The sequence below is a fragment of the Zalophus californianus genome, chromosome 4, assembly GCF_009762305.2.
Source record: "Zalophus californianus isolate mZalCal1 chromosome 4, mZalCal1.pri.v2, whole genome shotgun sequence".
Taxonomy (NCBI): Eukaryota; Metazoa; Chordata; class Mammalia; order Carnivora; family Otariidae; genus Zalophus; species Zalophus californianus.
The window spans coordinates 95,673,809-95,698,021 of record NC_045598.1 but is presented as its reverse complement, the minus strand read 5'-3'; the positions used below and the strand labels follow the sequence as shown (position 1 = coordinate 95,698,021).

Sequence of the window (24,213 nt, the reverse complement as noted above, 5' to 3'; positions counted from 1 at the left end):
CTGGCTTGACACTCACTATGATTTTGAGCAAAAGGCTTATCTTTACTAAAGTCTCAGCTTCCTTATGTGCAGGGGGGATTCATGTTTCTCTCCACTTAGTGTCCTCTGTCTACCCTCTTTCAATCAAAGCTATCAAAACCGTTGACCGTACCCTGTCTCTACTTTGTCACCCACCATTCCCTCTTCATTCTACTGCATTTTTACTTCTTTTCCCTTTGATTTTGCAAATGACCTCCACATTGTCAACCTCAGTGTACATTTTTCAATTTCTGCCTTCTGGACTTTTCAGCAACATGGGACACAAACACTCAACTTCTTTTTGAAACTCACTCCTTCTAGTGGTTGCCTCCCCCTACAACCTCATCTCTTATTACTACCCCACAAATACTCTATGTTCTAGCCATTCTTCTCTGTTCTCTGGGCCCTGGACCACCCTTTCATGCCCCTATGGTTTTATACATTCTGTTTCTTCTACCTGGCATGCCTTCTTGCTTCTCTAAAATTATCATCCATCTGATTTAACTTTTCCTGACATTTTAAGATCCACTTCTACTGTGTCCTCTGCTTTGAAAGCTTCCCTGTGTCCTTGACTTTCTCCACCAAAGGAGAGGTGAGCACTCCCTCCTCTATGCCACCTATTAATACGTTTCTATTAATACAACATGTACATCTCTACTAATAACAATGAAAGCTAGTATTTATCAGCCCCTATTTGCCAGACAGCATTGTAAGCACTTTCCACGTATTAATTTGCACGCTCCAAACCACCTAAAGAGGTAAATACTATTCTTATTCCTATTTCATAGATGAAGAAACAGAAGCACAGAGTTTTGGGAACTCATCCAAGGTTATGCATTTGAGATTCACACCTGCTCCACCCTCTGGACATTTAACTGCTCTCCGAGGATGGCACCTAATACCATATATGGTAACCATTAATTTCCTGCGTCAGAATGTGAACTCTTGAGGGCAAGACCTTTCTTACTCCTAATCGTTTTTGAATATCGTGTGACTGGCAGAGCACTAGGCATACAGTAGGTGCTCAAAAATATTTGTTAAATAAAAATGCTTCCTAAATCAAATGCAAAACTTAAGTGACAGGACTATGTTTTTGAAGAGGAGCTATAAGAAACAAGTGCTTCTCTTATGGACAACAGAAGTGAGGAGTCGGCTTGATTAGTACAGTATGACCTTATAGACAGAACCCCGGTTATTGGAACAGACGGAAGAGGGGGAAGTGATGGGGAGTGATGAATAGAATATAAGAAATTCCTGGGCAGCTTTTTCAAAATACACATAGCTAGGCTCATCAAAATGTTAGAACCTATGTATTTTCAAAATATTCCCCAAATGATCCTGAATTTACTGATGCCCTGCCACCCCACTTGAGAATCAATGATACAGGCAAAAAATATGGTGGATTTATGCCAATCAGTTAATAAAGAACCCTGGATGGTTACAGACATTAGACCTAAGCATTACCTTGGGAGAAACTCATATGGATTAGAGATCTCAGACTGTCCTGGCTTGAAACACTGAGAAAGAATGCAATCTTTATATTACAACCTCAAGCCCATAACAAAGCTATTCAATACCTTTTGCCAACAATTTCACACTTTCCATCTAAGCAGCATGGGAAAATCACAGTATTCTCAAAACATTTAGATGTTTTATTAAGATTATTCCCTATCTTTACAGTGACAAAAATTAGACATTCTCTGTTGAACCTCAACACCTCAACAATAAAAAGTTCAAACTTATTTTCATTAATTCAGTATATAAATTTCACAAGGCATTCTTAGAAGAAAAGATTGAGGAAAATGTTCTACCTGGTTTTGAAGACCCAGTATCAGCCTGTCCTAACTGCTTTTTCCTTTTGGCTTCCTCCACTGGATTTTCAAACTGGGTTTTCTGGTTAAGGTGACTGTAAAATGTAGAAAAAAAGGCATTTTGGTTTAAGATGAAAGAGTTACATTATTTTTGAATAGACTGTTATACCATTCCATCCCCGTAGGTTAAGAGGCAAACATGTACCTCTAGACTATGGAACTCAGAGAGGCTGAAAGATGGTAGGGGAAGGACTTTTGGCAACTAAAGAAAGGCCCACGGAAGATGCCTAAAAGTGAAAGCTGCTGAAGCATTCACTATAGCTTCTGCATCGAGGTACCCAACGGAGCCAATAATAGTTTTCAAAACGGTAGGAGACGCCCTCACATCTAATGCAATCAGAACAGTTGGTAATGGATCAGTTCATTTTCTAAAAGGCAGTTAATGGTAGGAGGATTTTAATTCAAGTTTCTTTAAAATGAAGTAGCTGTAAAGATGCTTTTGGAAAAATCTGAGTATAGAAGCTTTCTTGAATTTTACTATTATTTTCCCAACTGACTCACCCACATCAGTTAAGCAGAACAACTGAGAGAGAGATTTGCTTTTACCAATTTGTATTGTAGAACAACTCTTCCACACTCAACTTTTTTCATAATTATATAATAATTAAAATAATTACATAATCATAATATAAATTTAACTGGTATTTCTGATTTGGGAGCATTCACAACTGCCTTGGAAAGCACACAAGTCTGTGGGGGAAAGCAGAACAGCATGCGGAGACCAAGGCTGAGCGATTGGCTAACAAGAGTCGATACATGATGGGCAACAGGATATTTCACTGGGGGAGCAGAGCACTGGTTGGTCTGGCAAATCAGTCAAGGGGAAGTTGGCTAAGAATGCAACTACTGAACAGAAGTTATTTAAATAGGTTCTGATACAGAAGCAATGGGAATTACATTCTAGCACTTCCATGGTACAAATATATTTCAGCCAACTGATAGCATTTTCCAGTAGAATTCATTTTAATGAGAAGTGACATTAGCAAATACCAACAATCAAACATCAAATCATGAGAATCTCAGATTATGACTGCCTTTAGATAGGCTGAATATTACAAAATTTGCATACAAATAGTCATACAACTTGGATAATTACTTTGCCATCTGTGAACATTAATCGTGGTGACGGAGGAGGGTAGCAAGGACCCGTGAGGGCAATGAATGCTGGTTTTCTCTATGTCATTTAGGCTTCTAGTGCATTATTAACTCTGCAACAGATGTAGTTATTTAGTTTCAGAGTTCTATAAACACGGCAAGTTCCACTTGAAATTCTTTGGGTTGCGATTTCACTAAAACTCAAGTATGCTTCTGCTTCCTACCAAGGGGAGCTTTTTAACTGTTAAACCCTCTGGGAAAATGGAGATCTTTGGTATTAACTTAGGGACCATTTTAAACATCATTTATTAGGTACTGACATGTAAAATGTCAGTTTTACATGTCAGTACCTACGATTTTACATATTCTTGAAAGAATAAAACCACCAGAAAGTGACACTTAGAAAAGAATAAACCTGTTTAGAATAAACCCTGGCTCACTTTAACGTCATCAGTTGGAATGACTCATTTTGCCACCTAGGCATTAAAACATAAGAAGTAGTAATTTGTATTTATACTCTTTGTAATGTGTGGGAGAGGAGAGCAGCAGTCTGCAAGTGAGTAATCCCTTTCCTGAAAATTCTTTGACAAAAGAATGTAAGATTTTAGTGCAGGGAGTAATTGCATGTCTCACCTTAAACTACTTAGATTAAAACGCTACCCAAATAACAAAACAAAACATAAAAGTTAAAACATTCTCCTTTTCATTTAGTTACTTATATTCACAATATTGTTAAGATGTAAGAGATTTTGTTTTCCATATAACTAGCTATGGGAAGTAAGATAGGAGAATCTCACAGATTACCGGAAAAATTACACACGGGTAGCAAAGAAGCATGACTAAATATAGGATATATAACTTGGAATGTCATCTGCATTAACATTTTGTGTATAATAGGTGGATTTTAAAAATTCACCTCCACAAACAAAACCCTTATTCTTTCATGATGAATCTGAGATATTCAAACTGATGTATATTTTGACTCTGAAACCTAAGCACACCAAGACATTTAATGCAATAAAAGAAGACAACATTTCTAAATATGTAAGCATTCTTATAGAAGGCCTGCCATTAAATTTTTGGAACAATTTTACTTTCAAAAATAAATTAATCCATTTCAGAATCTCATCCCCGAAAATAAATACTTGCAAAGAAAAAGTGCCATTGCAGTTGGTGTTACTACTACAAGCCTCTGCCAAAAGCAATCATTGTGCCATCTGGTTTGACAAAGTGAGAGAGCCAAAGAGTAGCCATTCAAGTAACAGCTTTTTATCTCCATCAGTAAACTCACTGCAGATTACTATGGTCGGGATTCAAAACCTGACTAATCTGGGAATCAAGCCACATTCCATAGCTCAGCTGACTCCATACTAACGTGCATCTTGAGCACAGCCTGCTCTTTCTTAATCTAATAAATTACCCTCCTGTAAAATGAGCTCGTTCTGGGAACAATCACACAAAATCATGTTGCTGCTGCTGTTGCCCCTAATTCACGCTATTTTACACACGCTCCATGACAAATGGGAGCAGGTCACTTCAGGATTCGCCCTGACGTTGCTTCAATATGATATCTTTGCTTAATGAGAAACAGATCATTTAGCCCAAGATTTTATAACAGGCAAACGACTTTCACCTCTTGACCATGTATTCAAATTTACTTGGAATGGACAATAAGAGAATGAGAATCATTACTGCAGAAATGTTCAGCAGTGTCAATGGCAATTAATAGTCTACTGAAGACAAATTTAAACAGACTAAACAGCTAGGGGGGAAAATCCCACAAAACCTTTCCAGTTGGCCCGCCAATAGTCCTTTGACTGAGAAATGATTGTTTCTTTATTTTAACTAAATATGCTTTAGAAAAAAACAACAGCAATGAAAGAGCTGCTATCTACTTTTCACATGACACTATCAGCAAGACATTAACACAATGAAAATAAAATTAGCAGAGTCTTCCAAAGGAACCAAAGTGTTGACACTGTGAAGTTATATACCTAAGGGTCAAACTGAGTTGTTTTCCTAGGGTTCAAGTTAGATTTTAAGAAATCATTCCAAAACTCTAGCCACAGGGACTCAAAGAACAATCTACACATTAGAATATAGATGTACACTTGAAACAAATGTGACATTGTGTGTCAAGAATACTTTGTTAAAAGAAAAAGACCAGAGTCACAACAGGAGTCAGAGATACTTACTATAGAGATAAATACTAGGAAAGGGCATTTGTTTACACCAAAAAGTGATGAAAAATTAATAAGCAACCATAAAACTAGAAGAGTCCCATGTTTGCTACTTTTTCAGGTAATGATATTTGGCCTTCACTACCTCGGCAGTAGGTCCAGACTCCTAGTTTCTAGGTACACAGTAGCAACGTTTCTGATGTGGTTATTTGCCTGAGGTCAAAATTCTACCTATAGCATTTGGAAAGAAAGCAATCCCTCATCATAACAACGTCGCAACTGGATAAATGAAGAAAAGGGAAAGAAAAATCCGAGGACGCTGATTTCTCTAACACAGGCAGGTGTTCGGTGCTCCACTCTGACATACACTTATGTTTAAATTTAACCATAACAGCTGTGTAAGAAGCAACTCTCTTCCCCCCAAAGTGTTCCTTGATTAACGCCCTAAAAGACAGTACACTTCTAATCTTGTACTCCAAAACTCTGGATCATTACGGTTCACTGCCCTTAGAGTGCTTTCGCTGCCTTCATGACCAAATAGCTCTCTGTGGTGTTGGAAGTGACCTTAACATTTCATCTAGTCCATGCCCTCATTTCACAGTTTTCTATATACTATTTTTCTCTTTAGATGCCGTGGTAGTAATGGTGACCACTTCTAGCTATTCATCAGCATGGTAACTTCCCTCTTGCTCTATTTACTTCAAAGCCAACTTCTGGGGAGCCCCGACCCACTGAAGTAAATGCTCACTGCCCCTACTTCTAATTCCCCTAGTGGAAAAACTTGAAAGCTGGATTGTGGAAACATAAAGTGTTGTATTCGGGTGATTCCCTAAAGCTGTACAGTGAAGGGAAAACGTTTGGGAGAATAGTAACTGAGGTAACAAACTTACTCAACATAGTATGTCCCATACTGCGGGTCCTCTATTTTCTCCCAGCCATAAGGAAGTTCTGGAAAAAAAAAAAAAGGAAATGGAGTAAAAAGCCAGATTCGAAACCAACAGGGAAGTATTCACCATGAGTGAATTTAAGTGTCTTTTATTTCATGACACTCATATTTGGGAGACCGGCAGAAAGCTGAGGACTCGCTTTCAAAGAACAAATATGGTTTGAGTTTGAGTGACTTCTTCAATAGCTAGTGAGTGTCTCAGCAAGTAATTAGGAGCCCAGAACAAAAGATGACATTCAACTCAAAAGTGTTTACCTGAATCAGAAGCCATAAAAATGTTAATTATTTAAAAAATCATCTGGTGTAGATCCTTCATTTAAACAGCTTGATAATGCCGGTGCAAGACACACTTAACCCTCTAGCTCAGTACAAGCAGTGCTGCTTGTTCCGTTCTTCCATGTATAAATAAGACTTGTCAATTATTTCTGTTATTCTGCCCCACTCCTCCCCCTAAAAAAAGGCCAGCCTTGGATTTTTTTCATTTCAGGTAAGCAACTGAGATTTCCTTAAAATCTAAGAAAATACCTACTCTCCCTTGCATGAACTTGACTTGAGCTTTGGGAGGAAAATGTGGAATAACTACCACAGTGCCTTGTGTAGAATCCATATTTGTGTCTGGTAACAAAGAAATATCTTACATAGGATTATTACATATTACTCATTCCAGGTAACTGACCAATGAAAGATACCCAGAAAAACTGAAGGTAGCTGAATTTCTGATAGCTTAAAAAAAAAAAAAAATCTGGTCTCTCCAATAGAAACTGACTCTGTCAAGAAAGAATCCTCATTTCCTTCCCACTCTGTTTTCCAAGTTAAGGCTTCTGAAGAATCATTTTATTAGACCTGGATTAAGTTGGCAGGAATGTTCCTAGCAGGTGGTTTTAGTGCTAACAATTTATACATAGGAGCCCAGCAAGAAGGAGTTTGTTTTTTTTTTTAAACCCACAGTTATACACTATGATGATCCATACTTTCATTTTCAATTTCTTTTAAAGTGTTTTCCTCTGAGGATGCAACACGCACACGCATGCAATATATGCTAGACAGCAAACAGGCTTAGATTATATCCAAAGATTTATTAATTTTCTCCTACTTAGCCGCAGTTTTGATGCACTGACTTTGTAAGTAAAAATGTCATGTACAAACTATTATGCTCTAATAAAATTATTTCACATCCAGAATAAAAGGAGAGAAAAGCTCTGAATCACCTTCACCCCTTTTTTTCCATCATATTTTTCTGCCTGTGTGTGTGTGTGTGTGTGTGTGTGTGTGTGTGTATTGACTGACTGGTGGTTTTGAAGCTTGGTGGGTTTTTGTGGTTTCTCCTTTGAAGGACCTGGTTGAAATGTCTAAGGTGGAAAAGACGGGGACAGTTGAAAATGGCTATGTGAAAACAGAATAAAACAGCTGAGAAGAACTGAGACACTTCAGTTCACTTTGATCCTCCACAGCTATGAAGCAAATAACTGTCAATTCAGTAGGTATAATATTTTATGATCAGGTAACTGTTATGGGGAGAAGAGTATTTGTTGGATTATATCTGTAAAAAAAATGTTCTTTAATAATATTACCAAAGTGTTACCATTAAGGCTCCTCCATGAAAGAGATTTTTTTTCTTTAATAGAGAGTTTCTTGAAACAGCGTGGGAACTGAGCAGTGCTGAGTGAGGATGGACCCTATTACTGCACCACAGCTGGATTTATCCTCTGTCTTTAGGAGTCTGGAGAGCTACAAGAGCCGTAGAAACCATCTGATACCTAAAAAACTCACTAGAAAGAATGTATTAACACTTAATAAGGATAAAAGATCAACATAAATATATTTCAGCATTCATCTGGAAGTTGATTCAGCATTTTAATTAGCAACTGACAGATAAAGCACATCCCTTTTTTAGGAGAGTAAATAAAATGGTAATTTATTTTCTGGGTTACTTTTAGTCATGGCTTTAATCCTTTACCATTAGCCAGTTTTCTGCAGGGCAGATTAACGAATAAAGAAGTGGTTATTATTTGCCCATTCAAAAGAAAGTTAAAAGCAAAACTAAAAAACCCAGCATTTTATACACTATCCAGTGGGTCAATTAATTCACTGGCTTCCTTCCCTTTTTCCCTCTCTCTCTTCCTCCTCTCTTCTTCTTCCTTATGCAAAAATAATTAGAAACACAACACAGTTCTTGAGCTCAAAAAGTTCACAGTCTAAGCAGAAAGGCAGAAAAGATAAACTATATAATAAAGATAAACACCAGCTTCTGGGGGGGTGGTGTGCAGAGGAATGACATCAATTGCCTGGTAAACTAGCAAGAAAGCCTTCTAAAAGAGGGTGATGTTCGAGCAGTCTTAAAGGATGATTTGGAAATGGGGAGAAGTGGGCCATTCCAACAGGTCAAAGAGCACTGAGGGGTTAAGAATGGGTGGCATTTTCCGTAATTACAGATAATTTGATAGGACTGGAGTGAAGGTTGTATGCAAGGTGCTTATCTTATAAGCAAGCACCAAATGACAAGGAGTGCCAGTTAAGGATTGCGATCTTTATTTAGATGACAATGGAACTGATTATGCTGGACAAAGGCAAAATTAAATTTATATTTGAGAGAGATTATGGGCAGCAGTAACAGAGCATGGAATAGATGGCATGGAGAATAAAGACAGACAAATAAGAAAATGGATAATAGCCTAGACAAGGAGTCATGAAGGCCAGAACTAAGGCAGTGGTAGATGGAACAGAGAGAGAGAACGTTTACAGAAGCCAGAGTAACAGGACTCAGTGCTGACCATGAAGCCTGAAGGAGGAAAAGACAAGAGGGGGCCAAGATGATTCCCAGGTTCCTGGCTCTTCTGGCGTGAAACAGGTACGTTATCAAATACTGACTGAACACCTACCATGAGAATAGCTCTGGGAATAGGAAAGCGGTATTCATTTGGATTTGGAGGCATTTAGGGGACAAATAATATGTAAAAAGTGCCTAGTACAGGCCTCAGCACCAGTGGACACTCAAGAGATGGCAAGCATTTAAAAATCAGAACTGAGAGAACAAGATGAAGAGGATACTATGGGTGAGGAGAAAGTTGAGGATGGGAACCGGCTGGGGCCCAGCGAACTGGGAGGATGTGACGTCACTGTTGAGGGCAGAAGGGGAGGGTATACAGAAGACTGAGCTCAGTTTGGAAGGTAACACATTCGAGGGGCCTATGGAACATCCCGGCAGAGATATCTCACAATTTCATGGAAAACAGAAACCTGGTCCTCAAAAGAGCAATGTGGGAAGATAAGGATTTGAGAGACATTGCGTTTAAAAGCCACAGCAGAGCAGGGAGCACTGAGTCTTATAGGCAAACAGTGAATCGTGGAACACTACATCAAAAACTAATGATGGGGCGCCTGGGGGCTCAGTCGTTAAGCGGCTGCCTTCGGCTCAGGTCATGATCCCAGGGTCCTGGGATCGAGCCCCGCATCGGGCTCCCTGCTCCACGGGGAGCCTGCTTCTCCCTCTCCCACTCCCCCTGCTTGTGTTCCCTCTCTCGCTGTGTCTCTGTCAAATAAATAAATAAAATCTTTAAAAAAAAAAAACAAAACAAAAAAACTAATGATGTATGGTGACTAACATGACATAATAAAATTAAATTAAATTAAAAAAATAAATGAATAAAAGCCACAGCAGAGGTGCCTGGGTGGCTCAGTCAGTTAAGCATCTGCCTTCAGCTCAGGTCATGATCTCCAGGTCCTGGGATAGAGCCCTGCATCAGGCTTCCTGCTCAGCAGGGAGTCTGCTTCTCCCCCTCCCTCTGCCCCTCCCTCACCCCTGCTCATGTGCTATCTCTCGCTCTCTCAAATAAATAAATAAAATCTTAAGAAAAAAAAAAGCCACAGGAGTGGACAAGATTACTTGGATAAATTGTGAAGGGAATAAGGTAGAGAACAGAACCTCAGAAGTGTTCACAATTTAAGGAGCAGATGGAGAAAGAAAGAATAGTCAGGTGGAAGGGTGTCAAAGAAGACAGGGGAGGAGAGCATGGTCAACACTAATACATGCTCTGTAAAGCTGTGAGAACCAAAGGGCTGAAAAGAGACCATGAAATCTGGCAAACAGGAGGCTATTCGTGACCTTAAGACAAGCACTTTCACTGAAAAGATAGGGGGCGGAAGTCAGCATATTGTAGTAGTCGGAGGGAAAACAGGAGGTGAAGTCCTTAAGAAGAGATGACTTTTTTTTTTTCCTTTTGAAACTTGGTTGTAAAAAATTAGTTGAGAACTGGCAGGAGTAGGGTCAAGAGAACATGTATTTATCTACTATTGAGAGAGGAAAGACCTAACACCATATCTTTCTGGGCTAGAAGCCAGAGCATTCTCCCCAAAAGCTGATTCAAAAGGAAAAACCATTTCTGGCAATATCAAGCAGCTGGTTGGTTCTACAGCCAATGAATTTATCTTTGTTTCCTCTTGCCCAAATAATGTTTTTCTTATTTAAATATATGAATTGCAATTGTTTTCTCATTGTGGAGCGGTAGTCAATTGATAATTCTTTTTTATCATTCTCTAAACTCCACAATACCATCAGCATTTAATGCTTTTTAGCCTTTAGTAAAAATGGAATCTTTCATCATAAAAAAGGTGAGTTAGGTATAAAACGGATTCCTGATGTTGTATTTTTAAGATAACTATTTAACCAAAACACTTATTTTATTTGAATGAATATAGATATGTACATCAATTAAACCATTAGAGATAGCATCAAGATACAGTTGGGTTCTGAATATCAGAAGACTAGGAAGGAAAAGGGCAAGTTTTAGAAACTAAGGTTTTTCTAGAAGATCTTAAATGTTTAGCAGAATGCAAGCAATAAGCATCTTAAACTATAAAAACTTACATTTAAAATGTCTTCATTATTATTATCCCTTATTGAGCATCTACTCTGCAAAGCACTGTGGAGATCACCAATGTTAAGTCAGATATAGTGTAATGGGAGAGAGTATACTGTGGGGCCATTTCCCCCATTCAGGGAGGAGACCAAGTGCACAGTGGAAGTGGTTAACAGTTGGCTAAGCATCAAACAAATAGGATCAGGGGTCCAAACAGTGTGGTTCCCACAGTAAGTACAGGTGATGTGAGGAAGGCATACCCAGTTGTGGGGATGGAGAGTAGCCCTTCTTTCAAAAAGTTTTGAACATTCTTAGAATACTAAATGCAACTGTGGTTGCTTAGGTTGACCATATAATGTACTGTCCACTTTTGAGTGTAAAAGGGGACAGTATTATTAATTATGCTGGGACAAAAGCAATAAGCTGGGCTAGTCCTGGGCCAACCAAGACATTGTCACTTTTAATGTTAAGAGCATTAAGGGGACACACTGATCCAATTTTTCAAATTTCCATAGAGGGGAAAGAATGGGAGAAACAGTCTAGTTTCTCGGAGCCCCTTTCCTTTCTTCTCCAAGGAAGAAAGTCTATCTTAACTGACTGGAGAGTTTTAGAAATGAATTCAGTACGCTTGGCTCAGGGCCTCTCGAGTTCCCTCACTGTTGCCTGCAGAGAGTGCAGTCTGGTCTGATTTGCCATGCCTGCCTTAGGGGAGGAGGCCCTAGCTGATCAGAGGCCAGAGATTGAGTGCTGAAGGCTGCTTCCCGCAGGGGTAAAATACCAGTAAGCCCACGTAGATGCAGAGCTAGCATTCTAACCCATCCCTCTGCTTCCTGGGTCTTATTTCTCTACTGACTCCCAACAAGTGAACAAAGACAGACTTACTATTTATGGCCTCCGCCCAGAACTTCATAGAGTTTAAAAAATATTTTCAAGAAGGAGACTGAAATAATCTGGGGGATAGAGTAGCTTCTTTCCATTCCTTCTTTTCCTTCTCCCCTCCTTCCAAACATTTAAGCCTCTACTGAAGGGACAGGGAGATGAGTGAGACAAAATCATTGCTCCTACAGAGTATATGTATCTAGTTACACTGCAATGTTAATACATGCTCTAGTAGAAATATGTGATATGGTACTTTTGAGCACAGAGAAGAGAACACCTAATTCTGACCTGCAGAGAATGACAGGAGGTGACAAAGAAATTAGACTCTAGAACCGAGCTTAGGAGGGTGAGTAGGTCTGAGCCAGGTGGACACAGGGAGTGAGCGAGGCTTGTTCCTGGCCGAGGAGATGGGCACATGGCAGAGGCAAAGACAAAAATGATGTCATATTTGTGACATGAAAATACTTGGGGAAAAAAAAAAGAAAATACTTTGAAAAAGAAATACAGAATATGGTTCAATTGTAAACTAGACTTTATTCTGTGACTGCAGGGAGCCATTACAGGTATCTGAGCAAGGGAGAGGTATAAGGCAGTTATATTCTAGAAAGATTCATAGCCAATGTGGCCAAAGATTTTGGATCATGTAGCCTTATCAGCAAAACATTTAACATGTACTTCCAAGATGTATATGGTTATTCATAAATATTTGTCCCATACTACTACTATGTACATAATAAAGCATACACAAAACAGAATAAAAAAGGAGATAAAGATGAAATGAACAATTATCAATTTTACATCAATGTGGTTTTAAAAAGCTCACATGAGGTATGTGAAGCATCAGCTCTCTGCTGTTTACTTATTGTTCGCTTGGGCTTGCATATTTGTATTATGTTCAACAGGCAGTATCTTTGCAGAAATCTTTTTAAGCCACATTTCAGTCGTGTATGAATTAAAAACGAAGTTACAAAGTCTATATATCCCCTTAACTGGGCACAAGTGAACCGTAAAACTTTACAGTGCCCTTGACAAAAGTAACGGTGCTACGTCCACTTTTCCCTCAAGACACTCTGGGTGCTGTACGTGATCATCTGACATACAGAATAAGAAAGAACGCGTTGTCAATCTGTATGCAAAATAGTAAAGAAACTTCCTTTTTTTTCCCAGTAGGAACGTTACGCAAAATAAGTTCTAACATTTTCTTCCTGTACATCAATAGATAATTTGAGCACCATCATTTTGGAGATCCCCAGCACAGAGAACATACTGAAGGAGAAGAAATGACTGTAGGACAAGAGCACCAAGGATACTTCAAGTCTGTGGTGACTGGAGGGATGGAGGAAGATTTAAAAGAAAAAAGATCTAAAAGATATAAAAGCATATGGATAGACAGCTACGTGAGAAAGCCAAAATGGCAAAATGTTCATTGTACTATCTCAGTGGTGGGCAAATTACTATCAAATTCTCTCAATTTTTCTATACATTGGAAAATTTTCATACTAATATATTGGCAAAAAAAGAAAAAGCAATGGGGATTGGGAACTGGATAGGGAACAGAGCAAGAGGAGAGGAAGAAGCAGCAAAATCTGCCTCTGATCACCTGGCCCAGAGGACTGTGAGCACGGCACCTGTGCCAGAAAGAGGGATGGGGATGGGGTGACTTTAGAAGAAAGATGTCAGTTAGTTTTAAACAAGTGTATTAGAAGGACTACTAGGGCAATTTTTTTTTTTTAAGTCTCTACGTGTTTTTAGTTTATGGAGATAAAGTTAATACAAGTTATGTTTTAAAATTAAAAAAATAAATAAAAAAATCTCAAATGCAGTAGGAAATACAGAAACAGAATTCAAAACAGGACAATACTAGAGCTTCAATAATGGGCCAGCTATAGTAAATTAATAATTAGAGCTCTGGCAATAAATTCATTCTGTGAGGGGAAAACAGGAAGAGGCAGAGAAGTGAACTGGAAGGATCAGTGTGCAGGAAAGGCATGAAGACCAGCAAGAGCGACGTGCCTGCGAAGGCTAACACCACATTCACAGGCTTAAAAAAGTCAAGTTATCTGGTATTACATATTCTAGTTTACCTTGACAGTAGCTGATTTCACCATACGGAACTTAATGATGAAAGCCTTATAGACAAGGGCGGTATGTTATTAACATCCAACAAAATACAAGAGATCTTAAGTGCTCGTTCAGTTATAAAAGAAAAAAATGAGTGTGGGCAATTGCATGTGCCTTCCTAACTGCCACCCCAAACAAGGCGGAGAATATATTCATCATTCCAGAGAGTTATTTCAATTCACTCACTTCCCCCTTCCCCGCCTCATTTTCCAACTTCTATCAGCATAGACGAGTCTCCCTGTTCTCGGACTTTAATGGCTAAGTGAGTACCCATTCTTTTGTGTCTGGCTTCTTCTATTCAGCAAGTTTCTGAGATTGTTGAGTGTTATCAACAGTTTTTTTCTTTTTACTGATGAGTTAGTATCTCACTGCATGAATATACCAAAAATCGTTTATCCATTCTTCTGTGGATGGGTATTTGGAATGTCTCCAGGTTTGAGTTATGAATACGGCTGTCGTATCATTCAGGTGGAGTCTTTCTGGGAACGTGTGTTTTCATTTCTCGAGACAAGTCCTCATGGGCAACTGCCAAAAGCTCTCCAAAATGTTCACGTAATGTCACATCACCACCAACTAGTAAAAGTTGCAGCTGCTCTACAGTCTCCCCTGTCTTTGGTGCTCTCAGTGTATTCGACTCCAGCCCTTCCAGGGAACGTGAATGCCTCTCACTGTAGTGATGGCTAATGATCATGAACACCTTTTTCATGTCCTTCCTGTCTAGTCCTCTGTCTTCTTTGGTGAAGTGGCCAAGTTCTTTGGCCATTTTGGAAAAACAACTTTATTGAGGTATATTTTGCATATCATAAAATTAATGTTTTAAGTGTTCAATTCAAGGAGTTTTAATAATTTACTGGGTTGTGCAACCATCACCACAATGCAGTTTGGGAGCATTTATATCACCCCAATAAGATCCCTCATGTAATTTAATCTCTATTCCCATCCTCACCACTGGGCAACCACCACTGATTTGCCCTTCTGTCTCTATAGATTTGCCTATTCCAGACATTTCATACAAATGGAATCCTGTAGTAGCTGGTCTTTTGTGTCTAGTGTCTGTCACTTAGCACAACACACTGAGATTTGCTCATGTTGTAGTATGTAAACTATTTCATTCCTTTTTATTGCTGACTAGTATTCCACTGGATGATTACACATTTTGTTTAACCATTCATTAGTTGGTGGACATTTGAGCTGTTTCCACTTTGGGGCTATTTTGAATAGTGATTCTATGAATATTTATAGACACGTCTTTGTGTGGACATATGTTTTCATTCCTCCTGGGTAGATGACTGGGGAGTAGAATTGTTAGGTGATAGGGTAAATTTGTATTTCACCTTTTAAGGAACTGCCAAACTGTTTTCCAAGGCAGCTGTACCATCTTATATTCTGCCCAGCACTGTACCAGGGTTACCATTTCTTCCCATCCTCACCAACATTTGTTATTATCTGTCTTTTCTGATTATAGTCATTCTCGTGGATATAAGGTGGCGTCTCTCTGTAGTTTTAATTCACATTTCCTCAATGACTAATGATGTTAAGTATCTTCTCTAGTGGTTATTGGGCATTTGCAGATCTTCTTTGGTGAAATGTCTATTTAAATATTTTGCCCATTTAAAAATTTGGTTGTTTGTCTTCTAGTTAATGAGTTATAACCATTCTTTATAGATTCAGGATATAATTCCTTTGTCAGATACATATCACATGCCCTACGACTTTGTCTCTTCATTTTCTTAATGGTGTCTTTTGATGAATAAAAATTTAAAATTTTTATTAAGTCCAATTTATCAAGTTTTCTTTCATGGTTCACACTTTCTGTGGCCTAAGAAATCTTTGCTAATCCTGAAATTATGAAGATATTTGCCTAAATTTTCCTCTAAAAGCTTTAGGGTTCTAGCTTTTATGGTTAGGTCTTTGATCCACCTGAAATTAATTTGTGTATGGAGTGAGGTATAGTTGAAGTTCATTTTTCCTTACGAATATCCACCCAGTTCTTCCAGCACCATTTGTTAAAGATCTTCCTCCTCTCATTGAATTGATTTGGCACCTGGGCTGTAGATTAAGTGATTACATATGTGTGCATCTATCTCTGGATTCTCTATTCTGTTCCAGTGATCTACTTGTCTATTTTTTTTTTTAAATCTAAAGTGAGCCTTGTTATTTATTTATTTTATTATTATTTTTTAAGATTTTATTTATTTATTTGAGAGAGAGAGAGAATGAGAGATAGAGAGCATGAGAGGGAAGAGGGTCAGAGGGAGAAGCAGACTCCCCGCTGAGGAGGGAGCCCGATGTGGGACTCGATCCTGGGACTCCAGGATCATGACCTGAGCCAAAGGCAGTCGCCCAACCAACTGAGCCACCCAGGCGCCCTCTACTTGTCTATTCTTACGTCAATGCCACACTGTCTTGGTTACTGAGCTTTATAGTAACTCTTCAAATCTGGTAGTCTACACCCTTTACCTCTGTCCTTTTAAAAGACTATCTGGCTAACTGGAGCTATATATATTTTAGAATTGGCTCATCAATTTCTTCAAGACAGACTTAGAGGATTTTGATTGGGATTGTGCTAGATCTAGATATCAATTTAAGGAAAATGAACATCATTAACGATACTGTGTCATTCTATCTGTGAACACAGTGTATCTCCTCAATTATTTCAAGTCTTCATTAATTTCTTTCAGGGATATTTTGTTGTTTTCAGTGTGTCTTGTGCATCTTTCAGTAGATTTGTGCACCTTTCAGTGGATTTGCTCCAAGGTATCTAATTTTTTTATATCACTGCAAACAATTTTAAAATAATTCCATTTTCCAATTGGTTGTTCCTAGAAAAATTCTTAATATTGCAGTCATGCTGAACAAAATATATAAATCGTTTAATTTTTTTAATAGATTGGAGTTCAACCTATAGGAGGACTATCTGAAACTCATTCGCAGCCATTCATTTTTAACCAAGGTAAATAATTTCTGATACGGTGATACAAAATGAATGCAAATTTTCTTCATCTTCACTCTATATTCAAGAAGGCATAGCAAACAGTTTTGGTTGGGGTAAAGTCTATATATATGTGCAAGACTATACTATTAAAAACTATATAATACATAAGATAGACAAGCATTATTACCTAAGAATTCTTAGAGAAATTTTTCTACTAGGCAGTAAAAACTGTGTGTGGGTGGGGTGGGGGGTGGGATATATTAGAGACTTTCACTCAGTTTCTACTGATGCTCTAAATGAAAGAATAGCCATAAATACTAACACATCCATCCTCGTGATACTAAATTAAATATATTTTTGAAGGTTCAATAGCCATGATGAGGCTACCCTGTGGTTAAGAATGTATCTAATTTATTAAAATATTTATTTAGAAATTGAAAACTTTTTCTTTAAAACGAATGTGAAAAAAGGGCAATTCATTTTTATTAAGACTCTTAACAAGGATTTCACTGTATAATTCTCAAAAAGAGAGAAATAAAGTCTCTCATAAAATTAGATGCAATGACACAATTGTGAAGAGTCAGCTGAATATGATATCCACCCACTGCTTATGTGCTTATGCACATTATGGTTTGTTTAGGGTTTTGGAAAACTCACTATCCAAGCAAGAAAAACAAGAAGGATTAAGTGAATAAGTACAGTATAAAAGATTTCTGAATCTCTACCTCCGTCTTCACAGTCTTCAGGGGCTTTGGCTTTCTTACAAAGACGAGGATCCAACCAGGTGGTTGTCTTGGTATTGTGGCTGCAGAATAAAGATTTCAATTAGAAACAGTAAAATAAAGAGGGAGGAAAGTATTTCAAAAGCAAAGATTAAAAGTGACTGAAAGGTATATGATGTCTGCACATTTATCTCCTACAGGCTCTGTTTGCACACCTCTGATTCAATAATCCTATTGTTCTCAATCTGCTCCTTCAAAACTGCCATACAGGGAAGGTAATCCTAGAGGCACTAATCTGAGAAAGAAGACGCTAAAAGAAGGGGTAAAATGCCAAGTACAGAATAACAGACACTGACTTAAGCAGTCAAAAATATTTCAAAGGGTGGGCTGGGCACATAGCCCCATACTGTGCATTATCCAGTTGAAAAAGCTGCCTTGAACACTTGGTTTGGTGCTGGCTGAATTCCTTCCTCCCTCCCTTCAAAAAACACTCTATTTCTTGAGTACCTGTCATGTGTGGCACTGTGTGCTGACGGCTGGCGATACAGTGCTAAACAGATTCCCCGGCCCTCAAAAGGGTTCTTTAAAATGAAAGAGTTTCATAAAATAAAAAGTCTTCAAGTATCTATTTCTGCAGCATGAAAGTAAAAATGATGGGTACAGTTAAAGTCTACTCTACAAACTATGGATCATATACTGAATAGAAAAAAGAAGGCGGAACCAAAAGCCCCCCCACCCCCCCACCCCGCCCCTCACACACACTCCTTTTTATGAAGCAGGCAACAGATGCTTCAAGGAGCAGTGTCACCATGCAGTAGATACCAATGCGGAAACAAAGCCATCACACTGCTGAGTAGACAGTGGTATAGTACAAACATCTGAAATATGAGGATATTAAAGAAAGAAAACACCATGGAGGAAAATATACCGGAAGACAACAAAATGTAAATTAAAGTTATTATCAAAGTAGAGTGAGAATAACGTGAATAAAAAATATCATTCATTGGTGTTTTTATCATGAGATAAACTCCCTATCCTTTATATAATTAATTCTTAGGAAATTAAGCCAATGGTTTCAGGGAATTAATCATACCTTCTATGCCTTTTCTAACTCCTGAGCTACTTAGGGCCATTGCAACCCCTTCTTACACATTGCCAGGTATAATACTAGCTGGTAGACTGGTAGAAACACTTCTGTATGTTGAATAATGGATAACCTGCATAGGAGAAACTGGGATTGTTTCTAGAAAGTCTGTGTTATCCATTCTGTCAAAGTGATAATTTCTCCACACTCAAGCCCGTTAAATGGATTTTAGCAACAGGAAAAGGATCAGGACTCCAAAGAGGCTTAGTAGCATGCAGACTGTTAGAAAAAACAAACAAACAAACATGTATGTATCTTGCTAAACCAAATTCAAAATTGCTACTTGAGAAAAGCTTAACTTTGGTTCCAATGCTCCAAAATTTTTATTGCTAAATTAGCAGATGTAGGCAATCTACTAGGATTTTACCCAGTATTTCCCAAGGTAAAGAAATGTCCATAGGGTCTATACCCAAAACATAATAGCTGAAGGCTACAAACCTATTTTCTTACAGATGCGTGATTTAACAGCAGTAGTAACACAGATCAAATACATTAGCTACAGCAGCAAATACTATTCAGCTATATTGTGGTTATAAACCCCTTATCAGATATGGGTTTGCAAATATTTGCTCCTATTCTCCCGGCTGTTTTTCCACTCATTGAGTGCTTCCCTTTGCTGCACAGTTTTTAAGTCTGATGAAGTCCTGATTTGTCTATTTTTGTTTTTGTTGCCTGTAGTTTCTGTATCCAAGAAGTCCCTGCCAAATTCAATGCCATGAAATTTTGCCCCTCTGTTTTCTTTTAGTTCTATGGTTTCAGGTCTTATATCTAGGTCTTTAATGCATTTTAATAATGTTCAACTCTAAAGGCATTTCTTTTATAAATTCTCTCCTCTCTCTACAATTTACTAACCTAACCCCATTTACAGGATAAAGCACTATCAGGTTCAATGTCTCATACTCTGCTTCTGAAGATACTCTAGCCACTTCTGATGACTCCACACCTTACTTGGGGATTTAGTACTGAAATCAGAATGAAAGCCAAAAGTCTAAATTACCCTTGAATAACCCCTCAAATTGTCCAGAGAGAAGAGTATACCTAATTTTGTCTGTTTTGCATAATCCATGTCATTAATGTTTATGTACATGTATAATATAATCAACACTGTACCATGTATGGTAGAAAGAATAAAATTAACACAAAATCTATGTCTTTCAAATACTGTAATTCCACTTGGTAAAGCAAGATGCTCACTCTATGGGAAAGATGTGGAACTTGGGACCAAATGAGGAAACAGATTCAAGTCTCCCACCCCTAACTCATTTTTAAGTATATGTTCCTTGACTGTAGTGTCCAGCCCTCAATATTTTAATTGTTATTTACCTGTTGTATTCTGTAACTTCACTACATTCATATTCTGCCTCTGTGGAAATTATTTTAAAAGATGAGAATTATAGTTGCATAAGAATATAAAAATGCTTCATAATGAAACTTCCAAGAAATTATTGGCATATTATTATTCTCTGGTGTAAACCATATAAAATTTTAGGTTGATCAAATACATGTGGTATTCTATATCTCTATAAATATATTTATATTTACATTAATAGCTCTTTCTCATAAATCAGGGTTTGTCAATTTATATTGTACCAATGAGTCTGAGGATCAGTGATATTTCCCTCCTATATTATTCAACTGTATTGCCTGAATACATCTAGAACTGAAAATATTCAGCTCAGATAATACATATGCCCTCCCTCCACAGGATGGTAATTCTTGAAATGTTCAATAAGTTGGACAATCTATCAAAAGTTTAAAAAAACATCAAGGCAAAACACCCTCCATGCCTACATTTTTCATGATTAGTGATAAAACTGTTTTTAATCCTCCTGTTTTTATAAAACCAGAAGTCCTTTATCCAAGTCAAATAAAAATGAAATATCATCCAGGGAAATCATCAGATTAAAGAATCAACTGTTAACTTGTATGAAAAAATTTTTTAAAGAAAGACAAAAGAAACGGAAGCCTTGTGAATGAGGATAAAGCAATGGTAAGCCAAGCCTCACAGTGACAGGGCGTGTTAGGAGAGATACAGACATTTGCTTACTCAATGAAGTAGACCATCCCCGTGTCGGTGTAGGCCATCTCCCAGTTTTTGGGCAGTGGTTCCAGATTCTCATCTCTCATCATATAATTTCTGAAGTCCATGGAGCTATTAGTTTGGTTATAACTCGGGACAGTCTTCATCCAATCAGATGACTCAGAACGCCTCTCTCCGTTTTCTGCCATTGAACACAGAGCAGCGTGCGAAGCAGGTAAAGTTACACTCCCTTCAAACAGCTCTCTTCATTTCCAACAAAATGACAAACACTTACTGCAAACTTCCATGTGTGTTATGTCCACGTTCTGCTATCATTTTTTTTTAAATTTTATTTATTTATTTGAGAGACAGAGAATGAGAGAGAGAGAGCACATGAGAGGGGGGAGGGTCAGAGGGAGAAGCAGACTCCCCGCCGAGCAGGGAGCCCGATGCGGGAATCGATCCCGGGGCTCCAGGATCATGACCTGAGCCGAAGGCAGTCGCTTAACCAACTGAGCCACCCAGGCACCCTGTTCTGCTATCATTTTTGAGGTAACAAAGAGACATACTGCATTTTTTTCATCTGCTAAGTGACATTAACCCAGTCACAGGACCTCTGACGCCAGTCTGGGAAAGAAGCGACAAGCAACACTGGGATCAACTGGGAATATTGTGAATATGTATCAGTTAGTGTACGACTGGCAGCAACGTCTGCAGGGCCGCTTACACGGTCCTTTCATGGGCCAGGCTCTACTTGGAGCACTTTACATATAGGAACTCATGATCCTCACAGCAGCCCTGTGATGATTTATTATTACTCTTATGTTTTTTAGATTATGGATGAAGAAACTAAGGCACAGTGAGGTTAATTTAGTCAAGGTCACACAGCTGATAACACAAAGTCAGGATTCAAATCTAGGTGGTCCACACTCTGAACTGCTCTACCAACCTGTCTCACACATATTTAACAAAGGCCTTTAACATAATACTAGTTTTTAAAAATTATGCTCAATAGACTTTCTGTCGTTAAGTATAATTCTCTGTTGGTGATACCACAATCCTTCGAGAGTCCCAGAGTCCACGACGTAGGTAAGAATACTAAAATTTGGTTACCATCTAGGGAATTCACAATTCCTGCACTTTGAACTTACGACAACTCCAAACTGCGGGCAATGTCTAGGAATCAGAGAATCTTAGAAGACGCCTTAGATATCATTACATATAGTACTTCCACTCTCACTGTCCTTTATCCAATCAAGTTCTAGAATCCATTAATACAGCTACTTACTACCCTTCACCGTTCCTCACCCCCCATCTGGGCCCTCGCCATGTCCTCATTGTCCTACTCAGGCAACTTAAGTTCCGTGATCAGCCATGATCGTCGCTCCCATGCAAACACTACTGGATCTTTTGCCTCAACCTTACTTCAGCATACGTGCCCGGCTGAGGCATAAGTCTGCTTACATCTCTCCACCTACTCTACAGAGGCACATGTAGCTGATAACTAACCTCAAGAGGGCATTTAATGGTGTATGCTAATCACAGGAAATTCCTTTAGTCCGTTCACTCTGACACTCCCCTGGATAACTACTTCATACTTTTCTTCTTAAATCTACCATTACTTCTCCCTCAGCCCTAACCTCACTGGATGACCCTGTCTCCTCCACATAGCTAAATCCAATGATCAGTTCTCAGTGGCTATCTTATCTGACTTATCGGTGGCATCTGACATAGCTGATCATTCTCTTCCCCTGGCTTCTAGGCCCCTCCACCCTCCTGTGTGCCTTCTATCTCACGGGCTCTTCTCAGTCTCCCTGAGCTCCACGTAGTAGAGGGTCTTCTCAGGGTTCCGTCTCTGGACATTTTCTCTTCTCTTTCTAGAGTTACTTTCTTGGTGATCTCATTGAGTGTCACTGCTCTGCAAGTTTTATGCTGATGATGTCCCAATATGCATCTTCAGACCAGACATCGACTTTTAAATCCAACTTCAAACAGGACATTTGCATTTGGATGTCTAATGAGCATCTCAAGCTTAAATATCCCAACTGGAGCTCCTACTACCCTTTTCCAATCCAAACTGACTCCTCTTACAATCTACCTCATCTCACTAAAGGCAACTCCATTCTTCTGGATACTCAGGTTAAAACCCTTGAAGTGATCTTTGACTCTGCGCTCGCGGACCTCAAATCCAGTCTGTCAGCAAATGTTACTGGCTCAGGCCACTTCTTCTTGTCACACTTTCATCAGGTCCAAACCACTATCTCTCACATAAATTACTGCAATAACCTCTTAATTGGTATCACTATTTATGCCTGCCATCCTACTGCCTATTTTCAATTCAGTAGCCAGAATGAGCCTATTAAAATCCGTTTTATCAGGTTACTCTCCTACTCAAAACCCTATAATGGTTTCTCATCTCAGAATAAAAAGCAAAATTCTTTTTTTAAAAAGCAAAATTCTTCCAACGATGTATAAGATCCTACATAACATAAATGCATTTCCACACACCCCCAATCATTATCTGACTGACCTCATTGTTTACTATTCTATTTCCTTCCATCACTCTGCTCCAACCATATATAATGCATTGTCCACGTTGTATCCAACTATATTGTTTCCTTGCCTTTGTCTGAGTATTCCAGGCATGCTCTCACCTCAGGGCATTTGTACTTAAAATTCCCTCTGGCTGGAATGTTCTCCTCCCAGATATTTTGGGTTTACAGCATCGCTTCTTTCAAAGTCTTCTTCTCAGTGAGATCTTTTCTGCCACTCTATCGAAAAGCCACTACTTTTTATCTCGCTCCTTCTCTGCTTTGTTTTTCTCTTTAGCACTCTCTAATATATCATATGCTATTCATTCATGTTGGATAATTTTTTTCTCTCCCACTAGAAGGCAAAGTTCATGAAGACCAGAGTTTTTGTCTGTTTTGTTCAGTGCTTTATTCTTAGCTGTTAGAAAAATGCCAGCACTTACTAGCCTAGCAGGTGCTCAATAAATATTTGTTGAATGCATAGCTAGAATAAAACCCACGATTCATTCTCCAGGCAAAAAAGTGACAGAAATTAAAAGGCACCCAGTGTGTAAATCAATCTGGAAGGGAGTTACAATCTTGGGACAGAAGTATGTTGGAGGAAAACAAAAGCAACTCTATGATGTCTCATACTTTTCTGAACATAGTTTGAAATGACTGTGTAAAAGAGTTCGCTTAATAGTCAATGACTTGAAAATACAGTTTATGTAACAACCAATACTTGGAAAAAAATTTTAGCATTATTATATAACATATGTCATCCTACATGGGCGTATTAGCATTCTCACATGAATTCTTCAGCAAGATATAAAATAATATACATATTGGGGATACAAATAAATCTTTAACTATCCCCTCACCACTTCCATCCCCAACAATTTTCTGATTTTTCAAG

General features: G+C 38.4%; 1 protein-coding gene across 3 annotated transcripts in view; it reads right to left on the bottom strand.

Annotated features, from left to right (window-relative positions):
- The window catches only part of MAGI3 (membrane associated guanylate kinase, WW and PDZ domain containing 3), a 237,322-nt gene that overhangs the window by 44,613 nt on the left and 168,496 nt on the right, over positions 1–24,213 (bottom strand). For all 3 annotated transcript variants that reach the window (XM_027610097.2, XM_027610105.2, XM_027610111.2), the window contains exons 5-8: positions 20,815–20,989; positions 17,627–17,706; positions 6,055–6,112; positions 1,830–1,924 (exon numbers count right to left, since the gene is read on the bottom strand). In XM_027610097.2, coding sequence (XP_027465898.1) covers positions 1,830–1,924; positions 6,055–6,112; positions 17,627–17,706; positions 20,815–20,989 — 408 coding nt within the window. The remainder of the gene's footprint in view (positions 1–1,829; positions 1,925–6,054; positions 6,113–17,626; positions 17,707–20,814; positions 20,990–24,213) is intronic.